The sequence below is a fragment of the Macaca mulatta genome, chromosome 6 (assembly GCF_049350105.2).
Source record: "Macaca mulatta isolate MMU2019108-1 chromosome 6, T2T-MMU8v2.0, whole genome shotgun sequence".
NCBI lineage: Eukaryota > Metazoa > Chordata > Mammalia > Primates > Cercopithecidae > Macaca > Macaca mulatta.
In genome coordinates, this window is record NC_133411.1 from 78586304 (window position 1) to 78603956 (window position 17653).

The following is a 17653-nucleotide window of genomic DNA, read 5'->3' on the forward strand; positions in this document are numbered from 1 at the left end:
AGAAACATTTAAACTTATTTAAGAAAAAATTTAAATTCCAATGCCTGGGCCCCAGACAGATCAATTAAACTAGAATTTCAGGAGTAGAGGCAAACATCTACATTTTTTAAAAAGCTTCTTGGGTGACCCTAATGGGCAGCCAGAGTTGGAAATCACTGATTTACTACAACCCACTTGACTTAGAGTGGAAACACTAAGAGCAAGAAGAATATAGTTATTTGCCTGAAGTTACCAGCAACCAGTTAAGTCTGTGGGGCTACAGACTGGACCTTCTGATTTCTAGTTTGATGTCCTTTCCACTAAAAGACTCGAGAAGCAGCAAAAATTCTAGACCCTCCTAGTTTTGTTATCATAGGAATCTTTGAGTGTAATGTGTGGCATTATACTCTGAACTGAAGAAAACAAGATTTAATCCATTCCTTCCTCTGGGTCTTCCATTTTCTCCTCTTGAGATTCAAGGCTATCATCTTGATTGGACTTACCTAGGGAACTAGCTCAATCTCTTACTCCCTTCCTTACCTGGTTCCTCCCTTAACATACCTTATACCCCAAAAAAAGGCAATGTATTACTGTTCAGACTGAGTCTTTGTTTTCACCTAGATATACCTCTAGTAATATTGTTTCTGCCAGCCCATCTCCATGTGCAAGCATACGTCTTTTGGTGACCATCTTAAATGGTACCTCAAGTCTCTTTTAATTATGTCCTTCCTATCGGATTCCCTCATCTTAATTCTCCAAGTTGTTTTCACTGTTTTTCTTTTCTTTTTTTTTTTTTTTTTTTTTTTGAGACAAGGTCTCATTCTGTTGCCCAGGCTGTAGTGCAGTGGCGTCGTCACAGCTCAATGCAGTCTCCACCTCCTAGGCTCAAGTGATCCCCCTACTTGAGCCTCTAGACTTGGGACTATAGGTCTCAAACTCCTGGCTCATGTGATTCTCCTATCTTGGCGTCCCAAAGTGCTGGGATTACAGGCATGAGCCACAGTGCCTGGCCTTTACAAATATTCTTGTGTGGCACTTACATTTGCCTAATATTAGATTTATAAGTAACCCAGCTTATCTGCCTTATTAAATTATAAGCTTCCTGAGGGCAAGAACAGAATATTGCTCATTTTTGTATCCACTATCAATAACCAATCCAATGTCTCACAAATAAACTGTATATAACATATATTAAGTTGAATTGGGTCCGAGTCATGGAAATAAAACATTCTGCACAGAAGGGGACTCAAAATCAGTATTCCTTTTCAGTGCTAACTTTCAGGGTCCAGTGACATTATAGACACAATACCTTTTCATTAAAAGACTGTTAAAATATCTTTTTGGTTCAAACTAGTATTTAGCTTCAGACTCACAATAACAACATTCTAAATCTCTGTTTATTTTGTATTTACTGCATACTGTGGAAGGTAAGTAAGACTCAACTCTTGGGTGCTATAACAGTTAGAAAGATCCTAATCCTAGAGGGTCTCAGGCTTGATGGGAGGAGTCAGGGAACTCAAAAGACATAGGAGCAAACATGGTCATGTTTTTTTCCTACACTTCACCAGAGGGAAACAGGCAAGAAATCTAAGGCTTAGCAATCAAGAATGAAATGACCACCACTGGAGAGTTCTTCTGATTAGACTACCTTTTGCTTATACCTGTCCTTTTCTGAGTCACTATGTTTGGAAAAGCAGCAGCTCAGGATTTTTTTTTTTTAAATTTATTAACTTATACCCAGCTTCATTATTAACTTATACCCAGCTTCATTCTGTTAATAAGAAGAATATTTGAGGTCAAATAATTTTTAAAAGTTATTTCTGGTGTTATTCTTTGCTGTACTACAGTAGGTACAAACATCATATCATCTAAACTCAGAAAAACAGGTTGCAGATCTATGGAACCACTCACCTTATTTACAAGGGTATATAAGGCTTTGTCTTGTGCATCATATTTTAGACACTGCCTAATCCAGCTGTGGATAGTCCAGTTTCTCAGGTACCAGCAGTTGGGGCTGTGTCGAAATCTAAATAAGCAGAAGAGAAGAGAAAACTGGTGTTAACTCTTACATGTTAAAACACATCTTCCATCAATAGGTACTTCTCTTAGATATTTAGTGTGCAATGTGACAGAAATTCATAAAAGTCAACAGTTGATAAAAACTTGAGAACGAAACTCATTAACCACAAAGTCTGAAATGGTAAAGAGAAGGCAAACTAATAAATAACAAAAAAGATTTACAAAAATTGTACTCCTTATACCCCTTACCTCAATACCTTATTTTAAGAGATTTATGAAAAATGATTTGGGGAAAATACTAATCATGGCATTATATAAACAGGTATTTCATTAGAAGAGGTGTGAAGCTTAAGCTGAAACTTTGGAAGTTTAAAACAAACGAAGAAAATAAAAAATAGGATAGCATAGCAACTCTGTAGAGGAGAATCAGCTTTGAGTAACAGTGATATTTCCTGTGGCTCTTAGGAGAGACTGGGACATTCTTCACTGAGTCAAAGGAAAACAGAGGAAAAGAAATAAAAGTTGAGTAAAATTTAACATTCATGTCCTCCAAGATCCACAATCCCACACTGCCTTCTTCACAGTTCCATTGTAGCTCGTCAGTTTATCCCTTACTTCCTATAGCTCCCCACAGGGTCTTAAAAGTCTGAAGCAGCCCAGTATGAGTTATATACAATAATAGTATACCTACAAAGGAATGGTGCTTGGAAAGGAATTCCAAATGCTGCTTTTGCTTTAGTCCACGCACATTGCTAACACCTGGGATGGAAGCTGCTACTCCTAGTTCCTGGAGTTCATGACAAAAGACTGAGTGGAGATTGCGCTCTAAGATGGGGGTGGAAAGGGCTCTGTAGTCCCTCTTTTTATTTATCTACTTTGATTAGGATGGACCTTCATATACTATACTATATCATGTTACCTGAAATCCCCATGTTTTCCTTAATCATTCAGGAAGCAGGCCAATCACTGGGCCCCACGAAAATCAAACTCTTTTCTTAAAAAGCAAGAGGAGAGACAAAAACCTAGTGCTAAAGGATTCCATGCCATAATTGAGAGTCAACGGTACAGATGAATACTAGTGCCTTTTAGAGGCTGATAATTCAGTCTGCCTCCTGCTATTTCCTGCCATCTGCTATTGGGATGGTTTCCTCTGAACAGGTTCTCTGCCAAAGTAATAGCTAAGAAAAGGAGAGGAAGTGAGAAATAGTATTTAATTTAGGATATCTATTAGTGCTCTGGTGAGAGATTTTGGCAAAAATAAGATCCAAAGATGTTTTATGGATATAGGGCCTTCTAGGCCGCCTGATTCTCTTCAATATTTTAGGTTTTGCTAGAAAATGTCTCTCTCACTCTATTTTTCTCTACAAATTAGCCCCTTTAAAATCACAAATAGAGAAATATGTCAAATTAGGTTTAGAATAAGAGTGACATGGCCAGAGAAAGGCACTATATAGGGGACCTAGATATTTGATCTTATAGGATCCTCTGCACAGAAATGAAACAAAATACACCTTTTAGTATTTCATTTTTTCCCTCATTTTTTATTTTTTATTTTTTGAGACAGGGTCTCACTGTTGCCCAGGATGGAGTGCAGTGGCGCAATCCTAGCTCACTATAACCTCAAACTAACTCCTAGGCTCAAGCAATCCTTCCTGCTAAGCCTCCCAAGTAGCTGGGAGTATAGGTGCATGCCACTATGCTCAGCTTATTTTTTGTACAAACAGGGTCTTGCTATGTTGCCCAGGCAACATTTTCAAATCAATAATTTAGCTACTTCATTCTTGTTTCTCTGAACAATCTGAGATTTAACATGAAATGACCAATTAAAAATGAGTTTCATTTTTTAAAGAAAAAAGTCAAGTGAAATATCAGGTGTATTGCTTCAATGATGGTGACGCTTCCTCATCAGCCTGTGAGTTCCTGGGTTAGCAGAGACAGAGATTGACTTGCTCAATACTGATTCCTGTACTGACACAATTCTTGGCCCATAGGTTTTTCAGCCAATAAAAAAAAAAAAAAAGAGCTTTAATCAACACTGGTATTAAATGCTGTTATGTCCCAATCTTTTGTTAATGTCTATGGTATATATGAAGATACGTAAATTTCCTTTTTGGGGCGTTTAGAGTCTCATTACAAAAAAGATGCACACAAAATTTAATAGTAATACAAGGTGGAGCAAGACAAAAGGGATTGCTAGAGGCTAAAGGGTTTTTGGTAGTACCAGTTGTTGGGTTTAGTCAATTTTTCCTTTAAAAAGGAACAAAACAAAATATAATGTTTTTTGGTAATGACTTTGGGAAACAAATATATCAATGCCAATTACTACCCTCACTCAAGATGATTTTAAACCTAATCCTCATTTTAAATCTAAGGTTCTGGCCCAGGATGTTTCCAATGACCACTAAAGTTGTAACTTTTTTTTGATGATGAACTTTACAATAAGAACACCATGACCATATCCAACCAAACACCTTTCTCTTATTCATGATCAACAGACCACTTTTAGGCTTTGAAAAATAACAAAGACTGATAATGAGAGCCTAGTTTTAGACCTTCAAAGCTCAAATTAAAACATCTAAAGCCATCTGCTAAGCTTCTAAGGCTAACTTCAACACATGGAAGAGCAAGAAAGTCTCTTCTTCTTAAAAGCCCTTCCTTCACAGACTCTCTCAGAAGCCTAAAGGGAAAGTTACTCAAGACTTCACACATCGAATATAATCATCTCTGCACAGCAGCCCTTTGAGATATTTGTTAAGACACTGAGAAGTCTTTAATAAGTCTACTCCCTCTCCTATCCTGGGACAAGGCTACTTGGTATGAGCTTTGCTCTCTAAGCCCTAACAATCCTAGACCCAATTATGTCTAGGGCATTTTCTTTCTTTTTTATTGTATATACATTTTGAGAGATAAAGTCTCACTCTGTCACCCAGGCTGGAGTGCAACTGCAAGATCACAGCTCACTGCAGCCTTGAACTCTTGGACTCAAGCGATCCGAACCTTTGCCTCCTTCTTTATTTTTTCTGTAGAGACAGGGTTTTGCTATGTTGTTCAGGCTGGTCTAAAACTCCTGGCCTCAAGTGATCCTCCCACCTCAGCTTCCTGAAGAGCTGGGATTATAGGCATGAGCCACTGTGCCCAGTCTAGGACATTTTCAATGAACTCTCACAAAAAATAAACTGAGGAATAGCAGTGAAATACTTACAAACTTACTATAAAATATGATGCCCAAAGTGCAATTCCTGAATTTCCCAGTCAGGCAGCAAATGAACTCCCTTCTAGGCCCCCATCAGCATTAAAAAGAGAAGCTTATGTGAGTGGCTATCTGGAATATAAACAAGTCAAAACACTGGGCCAGCGGGGTTCAATTTTGGATGGCAAGTTTGAGAAGAATTTGTATTGGTGACTTCTGAAGCAGTTCAGACAAATAAACATGGAGACTTTTCAACTTCCAGTAGTAATATGTCAGGTGAGTGAGTCTCTGGAATGGGCACTTGCCTGGAATGATTCTGTGGACTGCTAGATGAGCATTCTCTCTTTCTGCCAGAAGAAAGGCAAAGAGAAAAGAATACAACTAACACTTTGATTTTCCAATTTGCCTGCAAACAGACTGGCTTTTGTTCTCGCCTGCTCTGACCACCAGCCTGGCAGATTACAGACAGCCACTGTAGGAGTCCCCTCTGTGCGCCTATGCCATCAGCTGTTTGCTCACCTCGACAGAAGCTTTATTATTGCCTAGGCCAGCAGGCTGTCAAGATAGGCAAACATGTGAGTGTAGAAAAGAGAAACAAATATAATGCAAATAACCCCAACAAGGTTGTGCTCATGAAGGCTAAAGGTACTCTGAACTTTCAGCTTATAAAATGTGATTATACTTACAAAAATTCTAAGAAAATGTGTATTTCTTGGAGGAGCATAAGAGTGACGAAGTATACTCTCAAGTTCCAGCTCTAGTTCTAAAAGTTGGTTTCCCATGGCTAAAGAGATCTCTGTCCCCAGTGTTGAGTAGGATTTTCAGGTGAAGACAGAGCTTGCCTAGGAAGCCAAACCACGGCCAATCAAATAGCAGGAACTGAGAAGCTTCCTCTTCTCAAAACTCAGGCCATACTCAGAACTCTTAAGGGCATCTTCCTGCACTGCTGCTCATTTAAGACTGATGTTACCAGGAAAGAAGGGGAGCAGAATCACAGGCTGCCAAACCGACATGGGAGTGAAAGTCTTGGATATCGCAGAGATTTCTTAGAAGGGAAGAGAGGTTATATAAAAGAGACCAAGAGTGAAAAGAAAAACACGAGAGACTGACTGTGATTATATAGGAGATACTTTATTGTGTGTAAAAGTCACATGGGATTTCTTGTTTAGGTCAGGAGTTTGAGACCAGTCAAGGCAACACAGCGAGACCCCGTCTACACACACACACACACACACACACACACACACACACACACACACAGCACTCATAGCACACATACACACCAAAAAAAGGAAAGAAAAAAAAAAGTAAAATATATCCTTTCTTCCATGGGGTTGAAATAAAGGTTTTGTTATTGTTGAATGGCTAAAGTGGCAGTGCTCATCAGCTCTTTTGGTCTCACAAATAAAAATGCTTCAGGCTGGGCAGGCCCAATGCACAGATGCCAGAGCCTGGAGCCCAGCAGCTCACAGCTCCACCATTTAGCTGCAACACTGGCTCTTCCACATGAATGAGCAAGCTTTCCACAATGTTTATCTGATTCCGAGAGCCACCAGCCCTAAACACACACATGCAGCTTTTCCTCCGCTCCAGTGAATTCTGTATCCTGTGGCAACAGGCTTTACAGATGGGAACCTCAGCCACAGAGCTGGGTAGACATAGAGATGGGAGAGGGGGTCAGGGTAAAGGGAGGAAAGAAAGAATGCCAAGAAGAAAATATGGCTGGCTTCAAAGCCTGCAGTGTAGACTGAGGATCTTATCAATGAAAGAAAGTTAGTAATTATCAAAAGGAATGAGCGCTTCCTTGAACTAAAACCAAAGGGCAAGAGTGTCACGTGACTATTTAAATCAGAATCTGATTCAATCACTGCTACTCACTTTCTCATTATTTTCTTTTTCATCCTGCTAGAAATTCTGCTTTCACAATTGTTAATTTCAAAACTAACAATTATTAGTCGCCCCCAGCTACCACAATAAAATCAAATTTTGATGAGATAATTTTCTAATGACTATTATATTTTTGTCAAGTACTAAAAAAAAGAGGGCAGGGTTTAATACATAAATCGATAATAAAAACATCAGTATTATAAGTTAAAATTTCCTGCTTGGGATCTCAGATTCTTACTCAAAGAATTTAAGGTAATTTTAACTTTCCACATACATATACTTAGCCTGCACAAAATAAAAGCATCAAGTGCAAGAATCCCCTCCAAAACACCTCTCCCACCCTGCCACCAAAAGTCAACCAGTTTGGGCTTGAATATTTCCAATGAATTCACTATCTACCTTCACAACGCAGATAAAAATGTGTTTCTTTCTTTTTTTTTTTTTTTTTTGAGACGGAGTCTCGCTCTTGTTGCCCAGGCTGGAGTGCAATGGCACGATCTTGGCTCACCGCAACCTCTGACTCCTGGGTTCAAGCGATTCTTCTGCCTCATCCTCCCAAGTAGCTGGGATTACAGGCATGTACCACCACGCCTGGTTAATTTTGTATTTTTAGTAGAGACAGGGTTTCTCCATGTTGGTTAGGCTGGTCTCGAACTCCCGACCTCAGGTGATCCGCCCATCTCGGCCTCCCAAAGTGCTGGGATTACAGGCGTGAGCCACCGTGCCTGGCCAAATGTCTTTCTTTAAAAGTTCTAATTTTTAAAAAATTAAAGTCAAGTTTACAGAGATACAATGTACAAACAAAAAAATTCACACTTTCAGTTTATAGTTCTATCAATTTTGACAAATGTATCCAGTTGCATAATCATGACCACAGTCAAGATAAGCCCCCTCTGTATTCAACCTCCCCAGGGTTTGCTCGTCAATTTAAGCAAATTTTATATAGGTAACCTCCTTGGGTCCCTTTCTAGATCTAGAGTTATTAATTTTATAAGAGGAAAAGCAAATAGGGTAATAAAACCACCACAATATCTATTGGTTGGTTTATAATTTATATTTTGTCAATTTCCCAGTAGAATTTGAAAAAATTAAAACTTAGCTTGTGAGTAGTTTCTTTTTTTGAGCCCTACATATAGCCATTAGACTTTCTGGAATCCCTGCCTGCTAGTCTAAAAATGGTGATGAGTAAGTAGATTTTTGGTAGAGAATAACAGGGGCATAGAATTTCGCAAATGTGGAGTGCTAAATAAATGCAGCATAACAACACGTTTTTTGAAATGTAGATAGATAACAGAGGGACTTGTTAGATATCAAAGTCTGAATTTGTCAGACCAAGGGCTTATAAAAAGAGGCCATTAGCATTTCACCTGGAAACACACTGGTATAAATATGATATACTAGAAACTATTCCAGGAGAGTTATTCTTATTATCCACATCCTCTCATGAAACAGAAAGCAATCAAAAGTAGGACACATGTCACCAAATTATTATCTCTCTCCCTGCTCTCTGACCTGCCTGTGGTTTTGCCAGATCTAACTCTCAGTCTAGAAGACATATTTCTGCTTCATTTAATGAGTAGCTAGCTACCTTTTGCTTAGGAACGGTGACCTATATTCTTTTTTTTTTTTTTTTTTTAAGTAGAGATGGAAGTGTTGCTATGTTGACCAGGCTGATCTCAAACTCCTGGCCTCAGGTAATCTTCCTGCCTCAGCCTCCCATCATGCCTAGCCCTAACTCCTATCTTAAAGATGACATCTCTCCCTTTCTGATACAGAAAAAAACACCTATAGACAGACTCTACGCTCTGCTGCTCTCTCTCTCTCTCTCACTTTCATGGTATGTAAGGGAGGCAGTCAGAATGAAGACAGTTGTGTTCTTTGTCTAAAGACTGGAACACTATTTTATCAGCCTCCAAAGAGCAACATGTGTAGATAACCAGGGAGGATTACTTGTGGGGAGAATGGGAGAAGAAACAAGTATTTACAGTGATCACTGAGGTGCCCTTCTGGAGTTGGTCCTAAAACCAGAAAATGGCTTTGTGGCCACCACCTGACCTATCAGTGAAACTGCACCCGGAAGCAGCTGGTAAGACTTCTCCAGCCTCTCTAAAGCTGTACGCACACTGGCTCACAGGTCAGCTTCAGAATGACTGAGAGGCAGTTGCTGAAGCCCAAGGTTAGGCTACAGAGGGTCTTTACCTAGGAACAGTAGGAAGTTGAGAAAAACTGGATCCCAAACCAGTCCTGTTTATAAAAGCATATAAAGTTGTGGAAACTGGCTTGGTTTGGATAGAGATAAGATAAATGTTTTGGTTTTCAGTAGGAAATTTATGAGCAATAAATGAGCCAGTTTTAAATACATGCAAACATTTCCTTATGTCTCCTAAAGCTTTGGCTAGGAACTGCAGAAAAAATTTCTGCAAAATCATAAATAATACAATGACTAAGATAGGAAAATCACATATATTAATTAAACACTGGTTTTGAATAATTCTGGGAAAAAGAAAGGTGAGAAAGAAAAAAAAAGGAGGAAAACAAAGGAATAGAATAGAAATAAAAACCAGAAATTCTGGAGTATGCTGGCTTAGTGAAGTTGTCAGGATTAAGTCTGCCACAAAAGAAATAAGCAGGCAAAGGGCCTGGCCCAGGAGATGAAGCACACCAGGGTAAAATCAGAAAAGAATTAAGCTGGTGTTGAGCAGATTTATATGTGTTTGTGTGTGAGATTATGGATTTCTTTAGGGGTATTTCTGAGGGAAGAGAAGCTCAGTACTAATCAGGATTTCTTAAGAATCAGATTTTTTTTTTAAAGAAGAAAGGCATCTCAGTATTTTAAACATTCTGATTCTCTAACACATGAAAAAGTTAAATCCCTAGGCATTCTTTGTTTGCAGCAAAAGTAAGGTTGGACATACTTCCAGTGATACAATCCAATTCATAGCTAGTTTCTATTTCTGTAACTCTACTGACTCTATTAAGCTTTTAAGCTCTTAAAAGGCTGGAGACAAGTTATCTATCATTTTGCATCCTACAAACAAGTAAATAAGGACTCAAGTAGGTGCCTGATGATTTGGCAACAGTGACTAGGCCTGCTAAGACTGTGTAAATACCAATAATGCATGCTGAAATTCATGAGGATTATTTATATTTGAAACAGTAATTCACTTCCGCTTGTGAAGTATCATCCTGGCTAAAATAAAGCTGAAGTCAAGAAGAAATGCTGCCGTTTTTGTACAAGGCAGGAGGAGATGAAAGATGGCAGAGGAAGTGGAGTAGTATGTGGTCATTGTGGAAAGCCACCTAGTCCTCATTCCCCCTACTGTTCCTTCCCACAATACATAAAAGGATGATACATGGATTCTTTAGTGCAAGTTGAGGGAACAGACAAGCTGCTAGGAGAGTGAAGCCAATAAGTTGAGGACAGAAGCCAGAGTACATGGGTTCACAGAACTTCCCTAACAGGAACTCAATAAAAAAACAGACTCCTTTCAACCCAGAAGAGGCTTTGAAAGCAACCTAGGCCAAGTAAACTGGTGATAGGGGAGAGAAAAAAAAGTTAATATTGAATTAGAGAATCTTTAATTTAGTGCTGGCAGAGACCTTCAATATCTATTGTATACTGGACTATTTATTGACAATTTACTAGCCCTGTTCTACGTGATGTAAAATTATTTAGTCTAATTCCTTTACTTTATAGATGAGGAATCTTGACATGGTGAGATAAAATGATTTACCCAGGATAAGCACAGTTAGCAATAGGACCTAAATTAGACCCCTCACTCTCATTATTCCACCACTGCCTCTCAACTTCTTTTATTCGTAGGACATCTTTAAAAAACATTTTTGTGGTTTCACAAAGGTCTCTAACAGTGAAAAATAAACATCTCTTCTAAATTTAGAAGCAGAATCTACAGAAAAATAAACTTAGTGTAAAACAGTTCTGGAATTGCTTTGAACTAGCTGTTTAACTTTGGAAAGTCACTCAATCCTTCAGGGTTTCAGTTCCTGCAACTGTAAAATGAACAGGTAGGGTTATCTGGATCATGAATTCAAATGTCTACAGGGGCCAGTCAGTTAATATAAATGCATGAATCATGTAAGACAATAGGTACAAAGCTGCTTATATTACGATCAAGCAAATTGATTTCATTATACTGTTTATAAAAACACAGTTTATGGGCCAAATAAAATACACTTGAACTCTGGACTACACCAGACCCCTGGAACTCCTTCCAGCACTTAAGTTTAATGACTCTAAAAGACAATAAGCCTATATCTACTCATTAAAACATCAGTCATTTACAAGTTTCTATTAAACCAGAAAAATGGCAGTGATACAAACAAGTGAATAAAGACTCAAAGATAAACAAGCAACCATTCAGTCCGCAGCTGATTTTACTTTATTCCACTAGCCTCCATTCCCCTACCATATGGTACCCACTTTGGGCAGCCAACAGAGATTATTATTATGGGAATGGTGGGCCCTGCAAGTCGGCATCTAAAATTTCAAGGTAAAATGATAAAATCAACTAAAGTTAAATGTAAGGTCCCTGAAGTACATTATAACTGAAGATCAAGTTTTATAGAAGATAAAATTTTCAGCAATTGATCACTCCATTAGTAAAGCATTTTATTTTCTACTCAAATACTTTAGTGCGATCCAACTTATATCTGAGAGAGTCATCCAGAGTTAATTTTCCTACGTAATGTAAATTATTGTTTTCTATACTGTTACTTTATCAAACCTCTGTTATCTGGCAATTCCTACAGCAGAAATGCTTGAACTCTAAAAAAAGGGGAGTAGGATGGGGTGGGCATAGAGATATTAAGAAATTACTTGACAGTTTTTGGAACATAATGACTATTTGCAGTTTAAAAAGGAAAGATATTTAAAAATTGAGATTTATATTTGTCAGTCCAATTGGTTTTTAGAAAGGCTTACTTTACCACTCACCAAACAAACAAAAACCCTTAGTTGTTTATATGTAAAGACAGAAAAATTAAGGTGACCTTTCTTTCTTTCTTCTGCTGCCAAATAGTAAAAATCAGCATAACTATAATACATTTAATAGGCAGCTCCTCTATTTAGCTCAAGCTAGTCTCTCATACCAAAAATCAAACTTTTTAAAACTGAATATCTGAAATTGTACAGACATAACATGCTAAGAAAATTCTTAACAATGACCAAATGCAAACTTCACGTCATAGGAAGGCTAAGTACCAGAGGTAATTCCTTTTAATAGGATGACAATCATAAGAAAGAATAGTTACAATTTTGAATATGAAAGAGCTGTTTCTTTAGTAATAAACCAAATACAAAGTTCCAGGTTCATCTGTTCTGGCTGGCAAATCTTGCATAAAAAAGCCATACTTTAGCTAAACAAAAACTCTTAGGCTGGCCCAGAAAGAGGGAATGAACAATTTGAAAAACATCTTTTATTGCCTGAGAAAATTTTAAAAGTATCTGAAAGTGCCAGGAGACCTGCCTCAATGTGACTCAAGCAGCTATCCAAAGTCCCTCAGCTTTCCTAAGTATGAGTCATAGGGGAAGGAGACAGAGCTCCTTGGCAAAGATACAGGTTTTCCTCTTTGGTTCAACCCCACCATTTTCATTAAAAAAAAAGAAAAGAAAAGAAAAGAAAAAAAGCTTTGATGTATAATAGTTAAATAGATTCCAGACAGGCTTAACTGAAGAAGTTTGAACACCAGGGAGGCAAAATATCATTGCAGAAGTCGGTATTGTTTGCCACTGTGATCCACAGACACAAGGAGCATCTTCTGCATCCTAAAAAGGCTCAGCCCATTGATCATGTGTCAGATCATGGCTGCACTTTGTGGGAGAGGAGAGGATAACAAGCTATGAAAATACCTCAGTCTCCCTAGTTTCTTAAACACCGCAAGCTCATATACTGAACACTGAGTTCGAAGGGGTGGGAACTTGTACTTTATGAGCGCACATTAAGCGGAATTTCAAGTGTGGTAGCATGTAGGCTGTCCACGTATATATGGCTGCTACAATGAATGCAGCCGTTAGTGAACAGATACATTTTTTCCTTCAATAATCTTAGGTAAAAAAGTAAGAAAGCTGGGATTTTTAAAGCATGAATAAGGCAAAACCGAATGTTAAACTGCAGAGGGAATATTTCTACTTTTATACCTATATGAAATTACTTATTACAACAGAATGGAGCATTTGATGAGGGCAAAGCTCCTCTCTTCTGCATTTGATCATTCATCAGCCTACTATGAATCAGGATATTCTGTTGGGCACTAAGAGGCACAGATGAATAAATATCTATTTGCCTTCAACGAGGTTAGATTGGGATGATCAAAAACCAGTATTTTCAGCCCCGCATGGTGGCTCACTCCTATAATCCCAGCACTTTGGAAGGCCGAGGCGGGCAGGTCACTTGAGGTCAGGAGTTCGAGACCAACCTGGCCAACATGGTGAAACCCCGTCTCTACTAACAAATACAAAAATTAGCCTGGTGCGGCAGCACATGCCTATAATCCCAGCTACTTGGGAGGCTGAGGCAGGAGAATCACTTGAACCCGGGAGGTGGAGGTTGAAGTGAGCCAAGATGGTGCCACTGCACTCCAGCCTGGGCAACAGAGCAAGACTCCGTCTCAAAAAAACAAAAACAGGCCAGGCACAGTGGCTCACGCCTGTAATCCCAGCACTTTGGGAGGCCGAGGCGGGTGGATCATGAGGTCAGGAGATGGAGACCATCCTGGCTAACATGGTGAAACCCCGTCTCTACTAAAACAACACAAAGAAATTAGCCGGGCGTGGTGGCGGACGCCTGCAGTCCCAGCTACTCAGGAGGCTGAAGCAGGAGAATGGCATGAACCCGGGAGGCAGAGATTGTAATGAGCTGAGATCGCGCCACTGCACTCCAGCCTGGGTGACAAGAGCAAGACTCTGTCTCAAAAAACAAAAAACCAAAAATAACAAAAAAAAAAAATCCAAGTTTTTTTTTTTTTAGCATTGATAACAAGTTTAGAAGGTTAATTTATAAGCATCATAGATAATTCCCCATGTATGTAACACTGATTATTTCATAACACCCTGGTAATAAATTTTGAAAAACTGGCTCTCAATAGGAAAATAAATCAAACTTTTCTCTCTTCTTCCCAACAGTCTGTCTTTTTTGTTTCCTCGGGTATATTTAAGAAATAAAAATGTTATAGATAGAGATAATGCTGTACCCTACTTCTCTCACTTTCTAGAACAAGAAAGTTGGTGTCCATCATTCTCATGTTATACCTTTACTACTTAGGGATGTGTTCTGTGTTGAGTGTTTCAAGGTGAATGACCTTTTGATTCTGCATTCAAGGGCCTGTCTGATAGAGAACTGAATCAAACCACAGTAATGCTATTTCTCCAGGGGCAGAAGAGTAGGGACAGAAGCGACAAAATTACTGTTATCACAGACAGGATAGAGGACTCGATGCCACTTTCACTGGGAAAACTAATTGCACTGCCACCGGGGAAATATCTGACAAAGTGCTGCTCTGTGTTTGATTACAACCCAGCCCTGACTCACTAACTGAGTCATTTAACCTGAGAATCAGTTTTGTCATTTTAAAAATACAGATAATACCTTAATCACTGGGTTATTATGAAAATCACATAGGAGTTATTTAGGTATTTTGCCGGCTTATAATCCTTTTTGGAACCAAACACAGTAAAAATGTGCACACATATAAGCAATATTAAAATATATATTTTTAAAGACAAGGTCTCACTCTGTCACCCAGGCTGGAGTGCAGTGGCGAGATCACAGCTCACTGCAGCCTTGACCTCCTGGGCTCAAGGGATACTCCCACCTCAGCCTCCCGAGTAGTTGGGACCACAGGTGTGCCACCACTCCTGGGTAATTTTTTTTATTTTTTGTAGAGAGGAGGTCTCATTATGTTGCCCAGGCTGGTCTCAAACTCCCGGGCTCAAGCAATCCTCCCACCTTGGCCTCCCAAAGTGCTGGGATTATAGGCATGAGGCACCGCATCCAGCCTACTATTGTTATTATAATCTACTTGATTTAGCACTTGATGACATTCTGCCTGGTACTGCTTATGTGCATCCTTTCTAAGGCTAAGGCTTGTGGCATAACTGTCTCTGGTAGTAGAGAAGTAGTTAAGATGTCAGCATCAGACAGAACTTATCCTATGTTAGAACCTCAGGAAACTGATTCTGAAATGGATTCAGGATTCTAACCGGTAGAAGTTGTATCCAGTTTATCTGGTACAACTCTGGATTGATATGAAGATTAAAGAGATAAAACACATAAAATTAAAATGCCTGGCACATGGTGCTTTCAGACAACTTGGACAGAGCAATCAACAGCAACAGCAGCCTCATTCTGAGGGTCACTGAGTTAAGTGTGAACTCTTATGACTATTTCCATCAACACGGCAGGTGACTTGCAGAGTGCTGGGTACCTGTGTGCAGCAAAGACCTGACTGCCATTAGCCAGAGGGGATGGAATACAGGAGGAAGAACAGGGTCAGTAAGAGGGTGAAGAGTCCTTTGCTCTCTCATTCCTCTCAAGACAGTCTCAAATGAGGAGCTGGAAGGTGAAGGAAAGGGGACAACAGAGAGGCTTTCACAATCACAGAGGCCCAAAGCCAAACAGCAAAGGTTTGCCAGTCAGGCTGATGACTGGTGGCAGGGTTTCCGATCTTATTTATGACAGAAAAAGTTCTAGGAAGAAGCAAGGGGATGACCTAAGGAGGAGTCAATTTACCTATCATGTTTTGCCCTTGGACTGCTTTCCACATGCTTGGCAAGGCACTGTTATAATACAATGGGGATTTTACTGGTTTCCACAAGCTTGGCAAAGCACCGTTATAATACAATGGGGTTTATACCTTGAGCTTTGTGTCAGCTCAGTACTCACCAGCCTCTGGTTGAGGTAGACAATTAAGGAGTGTGGATGCCTATGGAGGATAAACCGAACTACTCAAAAGAGAAGCTGCTATGTGCTGCTCATGGCTTGGATCTGTGGTTGGGGCAAGAGCTCAGAAGAAGAAAATAGTTATTTGTGTAGAACATGCCACCCATCCAAGGCTGGGAAATAAAGGAACGCAGCAACTAAAGCAAAGCATTTGCTGCTGAGCAAGTCACTGCCCCAGCTTTGCTTCTAAGAACTCCCTTTTCCATCACGTACCCACCACTGGCAACCTGAAAAGAGTTTAAGGCTGAAAGCACCTGTTCCTGCTCCCAACCTAAATGGAACCATCAGCTCTTTCAGACAACTTGGAAAGATCAGCTGACAGCAGTCACATGAAAGCAAAGGCCACTAAGCTAACAGACTATCTATGGAAAACAAATATACAATAGCTTTTCTCATGTTGAAAAAAAATTATGGGTACAAATAACCACTAATAACTCTGTTTTAGGATTCTGATTTAAGACAGGCTCAAGAAAGGAAAGACAAGGGTGAGCTGTTGCTATAGTGACCACAGCATGTGATTATCTCAAGGGTTTTTCACATTCCCATGCAACCATAGGAAAGACTAATTTATCAGCACTACTTGTACCATATTTCTGCAGATGAATGCTTACAAAAAATACAGCATACTAAAGAACTTGCTTTTTCTTCTGAGCATTTAGAACTTTTAAAGAAAAATCATACTGAAGGAAGGCTTCTTTTGCCCTGATCAGTTGGTGAAAAATCTTTAACTGTGACTGAAAATGAGATGATGATAAATATTATTAACTAAAATGTGCTGAGCACTTACCATGTGCCAAGCATTATCCTAACTACTTTATGTACATTTTCCCCTTTTTACAAAGTAGGAAAGTGAAACTGAAGGGGATTAAAAACCTAGCCTAAAAGCCCATAGTGAACCTAACACAGGTGGTTTTCCCTATAGCATTTGAAACAAACTGTTGGTTGTTGTTGAGCACCAGAAGTAGGTGGCTTGCATTTAGATGGCCTGCTTTATAGAAAATGTATCACTCTGAATACTGGAATTGCATTTGGCATAGCAGGAAATTCATATTATGAGAGGAATGTAGAAATGAAAACAACATGTTCTCATCTTTAACTTCACGTCTTTGCCAGGGTACCCTGGTAGTGCTATTTTGTTGGGGGACCACCAAAATCCCCATAGGTCTTTTCTCTTTGGACAGTCAGAGTACCTAGAGAGTACTCCTCCAATTTCCTCACTGAGAGGTAAAATGAGCCTTGTATAACCAAGTCCAGAGTCCTTCTGGCTCACTCTCTCCAGAAAGAAATCGACTACTCTTCTGCTAGAGTTGGGTATTTCACTAACTCGTATGAAGACTTGCCGTCAATTCTCCTGTCTCAGCTCCACTCACATGTCTACTTTGGGAATCATGCTGCTTCTCATTTATGAGGCTTTCTGGGGTCCTATGGTTCCACTGCCACTTCTGGACTTCCTCTCCTGCCAGCTTAGGTTGTGGCTTTCTTTTTCTGCTAACTCCATTACTTTTGTTTTGCTGTTGTCTCCTCTCCTACTCTCTCATTTTGTCAGTTTTTGCCTCTTCTACCCTTTACTGTCGTATCTGTGGAGGTTTTGGTAGGAAATAGAGATAAGCACATATGATCA

The 17653-nt window shown here is 39.4% G+C and overlaps 1 protein-coding gene across 2 annotated transcripts in view; it reads right to left on the reverse strand.

Moving 5' to 3' along the window:
* MRPS27 (mitochondrial ribosomal protein S27) overlaps positions 1 to 17653 on the reverse strand; it is a 99734-nt gene that overhangs the window by 16667 nt on the left and 65414 nt on the right. For both annotated transcript variants that reach the window (XM_001098829.5, XM_015140263.3), the window contains one exon: positions 1891 to 2005. In XM_001098829.5, the coding sequence (XP_001098829.3) occupies positions 1891 to 2005 (115 nt within the window). The remainder of the gene's footprint in view (positions 1 to 1890; positions 2006 to 17653) is intronic.